The sequence below is a fragment of the Atractosteus spatula genome, chromosome 5, assembly GCF_055471065.1.
Source record: "Atractosteus spatula isolate fAtrSpa1 chromosome 5, fAtrSpa1.hap1, whole genome shotgun sequence".
Lineage (NCBI taxonomy): Eukaryota > Metazoa > Chordata > Actinopteri > Semionotiformes > Lepisosteidae > Atractosteus > Atractosteus spatula.
The window spans coordinates 7,991,430-8,005,892 of record NC_142710.1 but is presented as its reverse complement, the minus strand read 5'-3'; the positions used below and the strand labels follow the sequence as shown (position 1 = coordinate 8,005,892).

The following is a 14,463-nucleotide window of genomic DNA, read 5'->3' as shown; positions in this document are numbered from 1 at the left end:
AGGCACTGTCACCCATCCAGCTGGCTCTGAGTTTCTGCAGATATATTGTATTTTGCCTACAAAAGGAAAGTGTCCATAAGGAAAAGGGAATTCAATGATCTTTAAGAAAGCAGGTCTCCTTACCCAGTGTGTGAGTTAGTATTTAAGCTGTGTGTCACACTGCCCATCCCATGAGGAGGAGCCCATGCAAACTCAGAGGGCTTCCTGCCTCATTTATCTCACTGGGCTGGACGAGAAAGCTGAGAGTGTCGACTGTCTGGACTGAAGTGTCTCTACAGACCACAGTCTCAACCAGCAACAATGGCTTTTCTGGGTGCAATACTCTTAACAAGTACATATTTAACAGGTCAGTGTTATCAACGGTGGCTGAAAGGATACTAGTCCTTGCAATTCAAGTTTTGATTAAATTCAAGCTTCTATGTTTCCAACAGGTGTTCATTCCAACATTGTGTTGACTGAGTCTGAACCTGCAGCGGTCCAGCCTGGAGGATCTCACAGACTGACCTGTACAGCCTCAGGATTCACATTCAGCAGTACCTGGATGGATTGGGTCAGACAGGCTCCTGGGAAGGGACTGGAGTGGGTGGCCTATATAAACAGCAATGGGGGCACTAACTATGCCCAGTCTGTCCAGGGCAGATTCACCATCTCCAGAGACAATTCCAAAAACCAGCTGTACTTACAGATGAACAGCCTGAAGACTGAAGACACTGCTGTGTATTACTGTGCTTGGCAGATCCACAGTGAGAGAAGTGAAGCCTGAGCCCAGACCAAAACCCCTCAAGCCTAACAGGTTTCATTCACAGACAGGAAACCTGATGCTGCATGAGGACTTTCACTGTTTAACAGCTGAACCAAACAGCTGAGCAGTGAGTTTCCAGGGGGTGAACCTGTACGTCCTGTGATCTTTTGTCAATCCCAATCCCTCACATTCTCACCCCTGTTTTGAAACGAACATCTTGTGCTCACCCAGATAGTAGCCGAGCATGGGTGAAATCCGTCACATTAAAACCTGTTTCTAGCCTCACTTAGACTGCACCCAGACCACCACTGTAGTATTTTAACCTCTCTACGCATACAGTCCACAGCAGCACGACCAGGATTAAGTATGTAATATAGTATCTTGATATAGTGTAGCAGTGGAAATACTTTGTCCTCGTCAATTCCGGTTGGTCCGTCTCGCTCCTTTCCCGTCTTCCTTCTTGTCTGAGAGCCTGAAACGAAAACGACCGGAAACGACCAAACGTCCCGCTCTCCGTGACCATATTCACCCGTGTCTAGGAAGCTCTCTACTAGGGGGTAAAGTATCCGAAGAAAGTCGAGCTGATGGCTGGCTATGCCCATGTAGACCCCACAATGAACTTCGCCAGGTTTAAAAATTAAACTTGTTTTATTCACTTTCACTTTGGTTTCGTCAAAAACAAAAGGAGAAGTTTTCCACAGCACCAAAGCTATTCCTCAAAGCTCAAGTAAACTAAACTCGCACCTACACAAGCACGTCAGAGGCCGTTGGGCTCTAATTTCCTCTCTGTTTTTTGAAAACGAAAACTTCTAGAATTTACGTTAACGAACAGCGGCGATTGGCCGTCTTAAAGGCATACGCGCACTTTCCGGAAACAAAACATCGTAGTTTTCAAATAGTAGAACATCAACATATTTACAGGTTTGTTTTTAAAGTAATATTACCAAATTAAAACGTCACATGCCTCCTACAGGGGGCCTCCTAGACACGGGTGAGTATGGTCATGGAGAGTGGGACGTTTGGTCGTTTCCGTGTTAACGACCTGGTAGGACATCTACTCCTTACCCGATGTCTCACCATGAGACTGATTCTCTCCCGAAGCTCCCAACCCGGTCCACCCTGTTCTCTCCCTAGAGCAGTCTGCCTGCGATATTGATCAATCCCCTTCGGGGGCTTTAGATGGAATCCCATGACAGTGAGGTCCAGCTACCCATTAGATAGATAGATAATAATGTATTAATCCTGTAGGGAAATTGATAAAGCCTCAACCTCTTGAGGTTGATAGCCAACCTCAAGAGCCTCCCACTGTCCTGGTGGCTCTGATTTCCCTGAGTCGACATGGTCTTACCACTCCTATACCTAATATAGCATTTGCCCTTATAGGAAGTCTGCCTTTGCACTGGTGAGGCCAGTTCTCCAATAATCTCAAGTATATGCAGTCAGGCTTCCTCCAAATATCTGGAGTGTTTCACCAACACCCTCTGGTAGAGTAACTTTTCTGGTAGAGTAACCTCTAACAAGATAGGTTTATTCCATGCTGAAAAAAAGAAGAAAGAGAACACAACGTTTCGGCCGTGGAGCCTTCTTCAGGTGTGAGCTGAGAAGGCTCCACGGCCGAAACGTTGTGTTCTCTTTCTTCTTTTTTTCAGCATGGAATAAACCTATTACTTGTTCCTTTGCAGCCTACGCATGCTGACGCAGCTCCCCACCTGAACTACTACCTCTAACAAGATGTTAAGTCCGACACAATCCTGAGAGAAATTTGCGTAATAAAAAGAAACAAACAGAGGAATGACTTCAGGACAGACAGTTGTTTGCCTTTGAAACAGTATTTTCCCATAGTGTTTTCTCCTGCTTGCTGTTCTACTTCATTGGTGGAATACATTTCCTATTTCTTAGGTCACTGGCCAGCAGAAAGGCCTCATTAGTACACGGTCAAAATGTTTTTTTAAACTTATTTCCTGACCTAGGAACAAGTAATAGCTTTATTCCATGCTGAAAAGAGAAGAAAGAAAGAAGAAAACACAATGATGAAGGCTCCACGGCCGAAAAGTTGTGTTTTCTTTCTTCTCTTTTCAGCATGGAATAAACCTATTATTCCTTTGCAGCCTATGCATGCTGACACAGCTCCCCACCTGAACTACTATTTCCTGATCTATACCTGCACCTGCAGCCTGAGATCTATGTGCATTTAAGTAGTCATTGCAACACTCTTAATTATAGTATCTTATTACTACCACTGTTGTTGCCCAGATAACACCTCTGTCATTTACTGATATTTCCTTATGACCTGCGGTTATCTGAGGGAACTTCATGCCCAGACAAAAAACACCCACATCATGTTTCTCTGGGCCATGTGTAGGGAGACACCATAGAGCAGACACACACAGACACAAGACTTTCTTTTAAATACTTTGTCTGTCACATTCATCAAATCTTGACAAAATCAATGGAACTATAATCCATTAAAAATGTATGGACTGGAAATAAATGACAAAACACACATGGCTATTTGTATAAACATCTGAAAATAACACAGTCAAAAGATGGAGATCAAAATATAAGGAAGATAATTTGAAAAAACATAGTTACAAATCAAATTGAATGATATTTCTAGTTCTATTTCAAATATACTGTATAAATCACATGAATCATACGTGATCATATGAATCACAGTATTGTGCATCTTTATATTTAATGACATTAATTTTGTTAAATATATGTATATTTGAGAATGATAATGAAATAATTTACCCAGCAGAAGCGAACTCTCACTCCTAATGTCACTGAATTTTGCCACTCAGGTATTAAAAAGGCATTCAATGATCTTTAAGAAAGCAGGTCTCCTTCCCCAGAGTGTGATTCAGTATTTAAGCTTTGTGTCACACTGCCCATCCCATGAGGAGGAGTCCATGCAAACTCAGAGGCTTCCTGCCTCATTTATCTCACTGCGCTGGAGGAGAAACAGCTGAGAGTGTCGACTGTCTGGACTGAAGTGTCTCTACAGACCACAGTCTCAACCAGCAACAATGGCTTTTCTGATTGCAGTACTCTTAACAAGCATGTGTCTAACAGGTGAGCAGACTTTTGAATAGTTGCAGAAAGGATATTAATTTCTGATCTTTTTTCAATTTTCCTTTTTGTTCCCTCAGGTGTTCAGTCCCAGATTGTGTTGACTGAGTCTGAACCTGCAGTTGTGAAGCCTGGAGGATCTCACAGACTGACCTGTACAGCCTCAGGATTCACATTCAGCAGCTATGAGATGCACTGGGTCAGACAGGCTTCTGGGAAGGGGCTGGAGTGGGTGGCTTTTATTAGCAGCAGTGGAGGCACCACAAACTATCCGGACTCTGTCAAGGGAAGATTCACCATCTCCAGAGACAATTCCAACAACCAGCTGTACTTACAGATGAGCAGCCTGAAGACTGAAGACACTGCTGTGTATTACTGCGCTCGAGAGCCACAGTGAGAGAAGAGAAGCCTGAGCCCTGACAAAAACCCTCAAGTGTAACAGGTTTCACATTCACAAACAGGAAGAATGACTCTGTATGAAGACTTTCACTGTTTAACAAGTGAGCTGAACAGCTGAAGTGAGAATCGTTAAGTCCTGTGATCTCACATCAAGACCAGGCCCTCATTCTCTCACACTTGGCTTGAAATAACCATCTATAGTCAAACAATCTCATTTTCTTCATGCACATTCATGATGTTATCAATTTCAATGGATGTAGTAAGAGATAGAATGAATTATCTTCAGGAAGGACAATATTTTCCCCTAGTGTGTGTCTCTAGATTTAGCTGTTTATGTCCCTTGAGGAAATAAACTGATGACTTACTATTAGAAATAAACCAGTAAGATCTCATTACATGTAAAGACCAAGCTTTTTTCTGGGTTAGTGTTTAATATCAGTAAATCTGCAGTGTGAAATGTGTGTGAATTGGTGCGTTCAGTGTAACTCACTTATCTGAATCACTTCATTATTGCCACTGTTGACAGTAGTTGTGGCAACAGCTTTGTCTTTTAGGAATAACCTGCACTTAAGTGAGGGAACTTCATAGCCAGAAGTTATGTCTAACTGAGCCATGTGGAGAGAGATACCACACTACACGCAGAAGAACTACAGTACATGAAACAAAACATAATGAAATACAATGTCTTAGAAATGTAATTCCTTGACATATATACAGTACAGTATGTTATTCTTAAATCTAACATCCTTGAAAAGAAATAATGTTAATCTACATACGTATGTGTGCGTATTTTTCAAACCTGGTGATAAACATGAAGAATGTGGTATTTAATATATTAAGAAGATCCTCTTATCCAATCATATGGTTCATTAAATGCTTAGATTGTACAGTTCATTAACCAGATGCTTATAGAAGTAGAGATAGAGGAGTTTATTGTCATGTAGACATGTACGATGTACATTCTTATTCGTGCTGATCTCTCAGGACATGCACTGTACAGCCGATGACAAAGTATAACAGGCAATACCATACAATAGGACAGTACATTACAAAATAATGCATAATAAATAGTCACAACAAGAACAATAAATATGTGGTAGAGAAAAAAAAACATGGTAGTCCGAGTCAAAAGTGTATAGTGCAGATGTGTATTGAGTCAGAGGCATTGCAGTTAGCTGTTAAGGATGGGTACTGAAGTAAGGTAGAAGCTGTTCTTGAGTTTTTTGATCTGTGCTTTAATAGTGTGGTACCACTTGCCAGAGCACAGGGAGGAGAACAGTTTGTGACAGAGATGGTTGGCATCCTAATAGATGGATGGGGCTTTCATGAGACAGCGGATGGTGTGAATCTCAATGATTGATGGTAAATCACATCCTATAATCCTTGTCGTGTAATAAATTAAAACGTTAACCATTCCTCCACACCTCTTTTTTAATGGCACCTTGTGGCACCTGTACAATAGTTGTATCTTGCCCCTTTGACCCTCACATGTAAATTATTGGTTTGTCAAGACTAATTTACCCTGATTGGCTCATAACAAATTTAACTGAGATTTAACTCTACACCAGAGAGGAAACAGCAGAGTCACATGCTGGTGACATGACCTCAGAACCTGGAAAACTGTCACAACCCAGCCACCACAACTATGACAATTGGTGGACTAAATAAATAAAACCATAACCTTACACTTCCAGTATATAGCACTTTCATTAAATCATTAGGTGTATTAGGGAATAATACAGTGTTCCCTGCAAGAGCAGGACTGGAGATGCCCTGCTGTAGACACAGCGCCCCCTGCATGAGGAGGACTGGAAGATACTAGTATAGTGTAGAACAGAATGTATAGTAGTCGTATAGTATATAAAGGAACAAGTAATAGGTTTATTCCATGCTGAAAAAAAAAGAAGAAAGAGAACACAACGTTTCGGCCGTGGAGCCTTCTTAAGATAATAGTTATAGAAGTGGTATACAGTAGAATACAGTAGTACTTATAAGAAAGTATACTGGATAGCAGTATGTACAGTAGTTGTTGGGTCGTGAAATATGTGCATATATCTGGTCATGCAAGTAAACTTAGAAAGAGCTCTATTTCACAGGTTCATTTAAAATGTATTTTAGAGTAGCAGTAAAACTTTAGAACTGGAAGTGATGCAATTGTGCATCGTTTTATAGATTCACGTTGTATTGTATAAAAAACAACCACCACCGCTTCCATATAGTGATTATCACTACGTGTTGAGAACCACTAGGGGGCAGCAGTCACTCACGACAATGCAGCCGCTGCAATAAAACTGCACCGCAGAGCTCCCAAGTGAAGCGTCTACATTAACACACAAGATACAGGGTACATAAACTGTGAGGTGCAGGTGAGTGAATGCTGTACAATAACAATAATATACTTTTATTTGTTTTCCATTTAAAATAATATATATGTACAGTATACTCATACAGAACATCACAATATACAACACGATGGATTTGAAGCACCTAGAGCAACAGTACAGTGTTGTTCTGAAAACTAAACTTTTTGCATTTACAATTCTAAAAGTTTTGAAGTTCCATAAGCATGCATAGCTACAACCTAGATGAAATTCAAACAAAAAGCAAGCTATCCCTTGCAAAAAGATTGAAGAAGTCAATACTAAATCAACTCTTATTAAATACCTTTCTCAGGGACAAATGCTAAATCTGTTCCTGAATTCCCATTTCTATTATCCACATCTTTCATGTATAGTACTGTATGTAACCACTCAGAATCCAATTTTAGGCATGGTAGTTTCAATCAGATTAGAATGAATCTGAAGATAATATGTAAAATAAATTTGGGACTGTGATAGCAGTGAGCATCAGCTGAAGGAATATAACAGCTTCTCAGTAGTTTGCATTGCATGCAAATCAACATCTGTTTCCTGTATATAACTGACAGCATCCTCACTCTCTAACAGTGAAGCTGCAGTTCCTCAGAAGAGAGACTGTGTGCAGTTTTACACCATGACTCACTTCAGTGTCCTGTGTTTTCTTCTGCTGGGAGTGTCAGGTAAAATCTCTGTTCTGTGTCACTTTTGGGTCATGAGCTTCATTCACAATGGTGACTCCTGAGCCGATGTCTGTTTGTTTCCACAGCTCTTACAGCCCAGTCCAGCATCACACTGACCCAGCCTGCCTCTGCAGATTTGAAGAAGCCAGGAGAGTCTGTGAAACTGTCCTGCCAGGTGTCTGGGTTCCCAATAGGCAGTGATTATAAAGGCTGGATCCGACAGGCTCCTGGGAAGGGGCTGGAGTGGTTGACCAGTTACTATAATGAAGGCAACAAGTACTATGCCTCTTCAGTCCAAGGACGTTTCACTGCCTCCATGGACACCTCCTCCAGCACCTTCTTCTTACAAATGAACGACCTGAGAGCTGAAGACACAGCTGTGTATTACTGTGCGCGAGACACGGTTACAAGACTGAACCAAGAGGCCTTACAGAAACCTGCCCTTAAGACTGAGCCTCTCTATACACCGCAGGAAACATCTGAACATCATACATGTCCTAAATACGTGGCAGTGAATATTGAATTATATACATTAATGGAGATTTGAAACTGAACTTCGGGAGGTCAACTCCTAATCCCCTCCATGTCCACCGACCCAGGTGCTTCTTGCTGACTCAATTGTGACTTTAATTTTTCTTTCCTTCCTCTGACCCAGCTTCATCCCTTGAAGATAACCCCTGGATCATCCCTCATTAAAAGCGGAGGGGTGGTTGGTGAGCCTTCTTCCCACTGTGGCTTTTTGCCTCCCAACAGGCTTGGCAAGATAATCTTTTGGAGTACACCATCCAAATCACCCCTCTCCTCCACCTTCAATAGGGTTTGTTAGAACAAGTGGCATGAAGGTACTGGCTATGCAGGACTGGGTGAGCAGCAAGATCTCTGAAGTTAGATTCAGGGAAGCCAGATGCAAACAGGATAGACGATGGACCTGGACCCAGACATGGGGTACTGGAGAATCATGTCACAAGAGACACACCATGAGAGATCTGAGGTCTTCACTTTTGGTGAATGGCTGCCTGTGTAGGAACAATCACTCATGACAGAACTTCCCACTACTGTTGCAGTGACGCACAGGGAGAAATTAGTGAACCCAAAGGGGCACTGTGTTTGTAATAATTTCAGCTGATGTGTTTGTAATCAGACCAATGAATGGGCTGTTTTCAGTGGGAGGTTATAGTGTTGGAATAGGCCGGGTCAGGGTCCATTTATCTCCTGTCAGTAAGGAGACCTGGACAGAGAGACAGGTCAGTTAGCTTTACTTTTCTTTTTAAGCATCAAAACACATTTAATCCATGCGTGTTACACGGGGGGATTTCCCATATAGGACCCTATGCGAGATGGTACAATCCGGAAGTAACTGGAGGAGGACATCAGGGTCCCAGCAGGATCAATAGAAAATTGAGCAGTTGTGTAGAGCAGTGTCCAGACTGGACTTGCCCTATCTATCGGGAGTCCAGTGTGGGAGAGCAGGCAGGGAGTGCAAGGCCAAAATAAAAACTCAACTTGTGGAAAAAGGTCAGCCTGTCCCGCTATGGAAGATCAGGACAGAAAGGTGGATCGCCCTCTAGGGGTAGAAAGAGGGTCGCGACACCTGCAGGGCTTCGCCTCCACACTGAACACACCCCTCGCCTGCAACGGCACAACATACATGTCATTAAGCTGACTTGCACCTGAAATGTTATATTCACAAATCTGTAAGGAATCCAAGTGTTGAGATATGGGGATCCTACGCAGACAAAGGAGATAATGAGGCAGGTGTCCAATTCAAAATGTTAGGCGAGGTCGTAGTCAAAAGGTGAAAGGTAGTTCAAAAGCCGAGAGTTACTGAAACAGGCGCCAAATGCAAAACATAAGACAGGTCCGTGGTCGAAAGGCAAAAGGAAGTTCAAAAGCCAAAAGAGATATCACTAGACGGTTTCAAGCAAGGCCTCTCTACGAGAGGAAAAAAGACCGAGCAGCGAGAAATGGGTTTCGATGGTTTAAATAGCGCTGCGTGCCGCACAGTTGAGGGGTGGATTAACACGCTTGTTATTATCAACCCACTGCTGGCACTGGTTAGCTCTTTTGTGGGTTGACCTCAGCTGGCTGGCAGTCGTGACAAAATCTTCTGGAAACAACAAATTTACATAATGAATTATTTGAATAAATTTACACAGGGCTGAATTATAAATCAGTATCAGTATCTGAACTGAAGTTGCAGTGCTGCATATTATAGATCAATGTTCGCTACAGAAATACAATTACAGAACATAAAGGCCAGAATCACTATTGAAAAAGACCTAAAACACAGTGCAGGACATTAGATTACAGTACATACTGTACAGGGGTGTTCAGTAGAAAAATATGAACACTTTGCTGTCCTCAGGAAAAATGTCCATTCCAGACTCCAATACTCAAATCTTCTTTTTGTTTTCAGTGGCTCAAACAGCATAATTTAAGCACGACCTATAAACCTGCCCCACAGCAATATTGCTGCACATTTCTGTAATGAAGGGCACTCACCAGAACAATATCTTGCTTTGCTTTTTTTCATACCACTCCCTTTGTCCTTTTGCAGTTTTGCTTTATAGATTCCGGAAATATTTGATTCAGAAATTTATACTAGAAACTCAATCCCAGCCAAAGCCACAATATAGCCAGCACGACATCAATCTGTAAATCTTTAATACCCGTCTTATCAATGTTTGAGAAACACTGTGTTTAATTGAGTATCCTATGGACATAATAAAACAAATGAACATGTGAAAATAATTTGGGGTTTTCCTCACATTAAACCTCTTTGTGAGAGTTTGTGTGATTCTCACCATTCTGGATTCGCTCAGTCTCAGGAAACAGATGGGATCTCCAGTGAGTCCAACGGTTTTCTGCTTTTCCTTCCCTGAAATGCTCAATGACCCACAAACCTTCCCAGGAGATCTACTGGCAGAGGGTTTATAACAGAATAATATCTCAAAAAATGAAAGCAAAACACTTTTCTGACACACCCTGACCCTCGGTGCTGTAGCGCTCCCCACTTCTCTGACAGGCGTTAAAGCCTCTATGAAAATGTTCGACAGTCCCCATCGCTGTTGGGCAAAGTGTTTGCATTTCGTGCCTGAGCTTTTGAAGATATTTTTAACGACTGTTTCATGGTATGTGTCATGACCGCCAGCCAGCAGAGATCAACCCACATGAGAGCTAACCAATGCCAGCAGTGGGTTAATAATAATAAGCGCTGCCACACGTGTTAATCCATCTGCACAGCTCTACCGTGCGGCACACAGTGCTATTTAAATCATCTTAACGTGTGTCACGATTGTAGTCCCTCCCCCTTAAGGGTGCTCCGGCTCTTTCACATTTGAGTTGATTTTGTGCACCTGCCTCCTGTTAAGCCCACCTTAAAAGCCAGATGCTCAGGCTGTTCCGCCTACCACCGAGTCACCCTATGTCCGCTGCTCGAGGGCATAGGCCTCCTATCGGCATCTTGAAACAGCCGCATTTGGGACTTGGAGCACCTGGTCCAGTTCCCCCATTTTTTTTTCAATGACCCTTCGCCAGATCCTGCTCCGGCTTTTAACTTTGTCTTGTCTGTCTCGGATTGGATCACCCGGCTCAGGACTTGTGCCTGTATTGGATTTCCCTTTGGACTCCCTTTGGACTGTTCGCCTGGACCACGCCCCCCGAGCACCTTCGACACGCCCCCCTGTTCGTCTACCACCCCAGCCCCTCATCTCCTCCCCGGGCTCGGTTCACTCCCTTCCAGATTGTGCTGTCTGCATAGGGTCCTGAAAGATGCTTCGTAACAACTCGCTTCTCGCTCCTAGTTATTGATTCCTCTCCTAGAGAGCTCCTACCTTTCCTCTTGTTAGAAACTCGTTGACTACAAACTTGTTTTGGATTGGACATCTATTTCAGTATCTACATTCTCCTTAATCTGCATAGGGTCCTCGTACCTAAACACTTGGATTCCTTACAGTATTAAGAATTATTTGGGCAATCACACTTTCCTACTCACTGTCCATTGAGCTCAAAATGTTCTTATGTCCTGCTCTGAAATGTTAATAAACCAGGTTTCACAAATCTGTAAAATATTACTCCTTGAAAACAAAATGATTAATTGTTTAGTACATATCGGCCACCTATCTATAGCAAATTGCAAAGTTATGTTGCGATATATTATATCGTATTATAATTCATGTAACGATTTAAAATGACAAAATTTATACTAGATTAAGCCTCTTTTACTTATGATGATCTTGTGTCTACTCCATAAACTGATTATTTAATATCTGTTCATCAAATAATTTATTTATTGAGTGATTAATGCCTTCAAAAGGGATTACACAAACAAGAACTGTGGCAGATTCACAAAGCTCTCCTGGCTTTGAAATTATGACTTAGGAAACTCTCTGTAACCTCTTTTGAAAATGGAGCAGCTGTAAATGAGACATTCGCTCTGATAGACTGAGAGTAGCTTATTCTCCCAGAGGTCAGTGCTTTTTAAATGTGACCTGCCTGTGTCTTCTCTTATTTAACCCTCTGCTGCTGCCCTGATCACAAGTAAAGCACTGATAAGGGTGCTCATTCCTTGTGACAGTATTGACAGGCCAAAATGCAGATACTTATTGTGTTCTTCATGATAGCATTCTGTACAGGTGAGTAGTTAATCAATCTGGGGAGAAGCAGAGAGAGGTCTTTTCAATAATTACTCTGGAAGCAATCAGGATATTAACAGTGTCCGATCTGACATTGTTCTTACCCAGCCTAGCTCAGGTTAAAAAACCTGGAGAGTCTGTCACACTGTCTTGTCAGGGCTCTGAGCAGGACAACTTTGGCAATGCCATTACTGATTATTATGTGAGCTGGATCCGACAGGTTCCTGGGAAAGGATTGGAATGGTGAGGCTCAGTGATGATGGTGACAGCACAGACTATATCCCATCTGTCAAGGGAAGATTCACCATCTCCAGAGACAATTCCAAAAGCACAGTGTACTTACAGATGACCAGCCTCAAGACTGAAGACTCTGCAGTTTATTTCTGTGCTACACACACAGTGAGTGAAGTCAGTGCACTGCTTGTACAAAAAGTATTTCCAGTGTTCTATGGAAGAAGTTGAAAGGTAAAAAGTGTTAGAAGTGTTTTGCTCAGCTTCTTTCCTGATAATCTTTCTCTGACACAGAATATGAAGACATTGATATTACCTGTTAAGGTATGAAAAAGTTTTTTTTATTTTTTTTTAGTGTCCAATGATGTCAGCATATGGCAGTATGCAGATCTTAACTGCTTATTTAAGTTGTAGAGGGTCTTTCTGATTGAGAAAGTATTAAAAGTGAAAGTTTTGCTCATTAAAGTCCTATTTCCTTGTCTACAGATCCTCTCTATGTACTTTACTTAGTCTGCATCTCTCACAGATAACAAGATACTCACCTGACAAATCACAAGTATGTCACAAGGTAGACAAGAGATGCAGAAAGTAAAGTACATAGAGAGGAACTCAATTTTTCTTGCTTCGTTTTCTGTATGTCCCGGTGTCCAGTCTGATATTGTTCAGGTTAAAAAGCCATAAGACACACAGGGCTCTGGACAGGACAAGGGTGGAGATGCTATTACTGTTTACTATGTGAACTGTATCTGATAGGCTTCTGGGAAAGTAGTGTAATGCTTACGGCCGACATTGCAGGTTGTGAGAGCCGGCTTACCAGATCGGTGACGTCACCGCCCTTCCCTGTGAATAGCAGGGGCCGCAGCCATCGGGTTGAGGGGAGATCTCCCTTTAGCTCGACTGGCTGGGTCCCTGTTGAGTGACGCCGGAGGCCTGGGTTTGATTCCCCAGTGGTGGGGGGCTGACCTGAGGCGGCAGCGGCAAGGGTGCATACCGATGTGAAGCCAAAAGTGCTACAGTACTGAAATAGTTGGCTTACATTAATTTTGGTGGTGACAGCATAACCTATGCCCAGTCTGTTGAGGGAATATTCACTGTCTTCAGAGACAATTCCAAAAGCACACCGCACTTACAATTGAGCAGCCTGAAGACTGAAGACTCTGCAGTGTATTCAAGTTCAGTGAACAGATCTTACAAATAATAATAGTAATGTACACATAATGTACATAATTTAGTGAAGTACATGAATTGTTTATGCTACAGGTGTCTATGCAATACACGACTGTATTATTGTTTCTATGACACAAAAATCATAAAAGCACACAGTTGACCCACTGGTCCAAAATGTATAATATCCCATTGAATACAGTGTTGCTCCTCTGTAAACACAGTACCCCACCTGGTAAATGGTTCTATAGGTGTGCTCCCAGTGTTTTGACACATAGTTACAACCAAGTTCCATCCCAATCTTCAACAGGATGAGCTTTAATTATAAAATGACAAAATCTCACCAGACAAAGTGTTGTTCCTCCACAGGACAGTCTTTAATTAAGTCACTATCAGGGGTCAAGGGGGTTTGGAACTGCAATACTGATTCCAACAGGTACCATTGGTTTTCAATAGGTTTGAGATCTGAGGACCATGTAACACAGAGAGCGACAGATAAGGTTGTAATATTTAAATAAATTAAATTAGACTTAAGGTTGAATATTTAAATCGTTACAATCACGGGTATGAATTCCATAATTCCACTGACTTCTCCACAGCCATGTAGTGCATTCCCAAAGCAGTGTAGCCAATCTACTATATGCTCCCACTTCCATATTAGGCTGAGGTAGATGGAGGTCTCTCTGAGAAGATTTTGTTTGTCAATTTTCTTTTTTTTTGCTGAAATTATATTGATTTATTCCAGAACTGGTTCCTTAACAGATTAACTGTTGGTACACGATTTAGAACTGAAGTAATTCAACAAAAATATAGAAAAACAACCTGAAAACTATCTAGCTTGTTGATATGAATTTCTAAAAAAAAATCTTTTAAAATCCCAATTTTCACATTTGGACTGTGTATGTGACATTTTCCAGGAACTTGCAGAAATATATTTTGTATTTTTACTTTTACCTATAACTTTTATGAATAGAAACATCAAAGTTAAACAATTTAATCTATTGTATTATTTTCAAGATACGGTATTCTAATGTTGTAGATGAATTTGTATAAGAAACCATATACTGTACTGTGGTATGTTTCATTAAACAATCAGGATAAAATATTTCTTAATGAGTTTGTGTCAGGTGTTAAACAATGGGATTCTATAAAATATTCACTGTTGGAACACGATTCGGAGTTTA

General features: G+C 41.6%; 1 gene segment (V, D, J or C); it reads left to right on the top strand.

The window, feature by feature from the left end:
- Positions 1-3,804: 3,804 nt before the first annotated feature.
- On the top strand, positions 3,805-4,211 carry LOC148833942 (Ig heavy chain V region 914-like). The segment is given in 2 exon segments: positions 3,805-3,817; positions 3,895-4,211. Coding segments are annotated over 2 exon segments (330 nt in total).
- Positions 4,212-14,463: the final 10,252 nt, after the last annotated feature.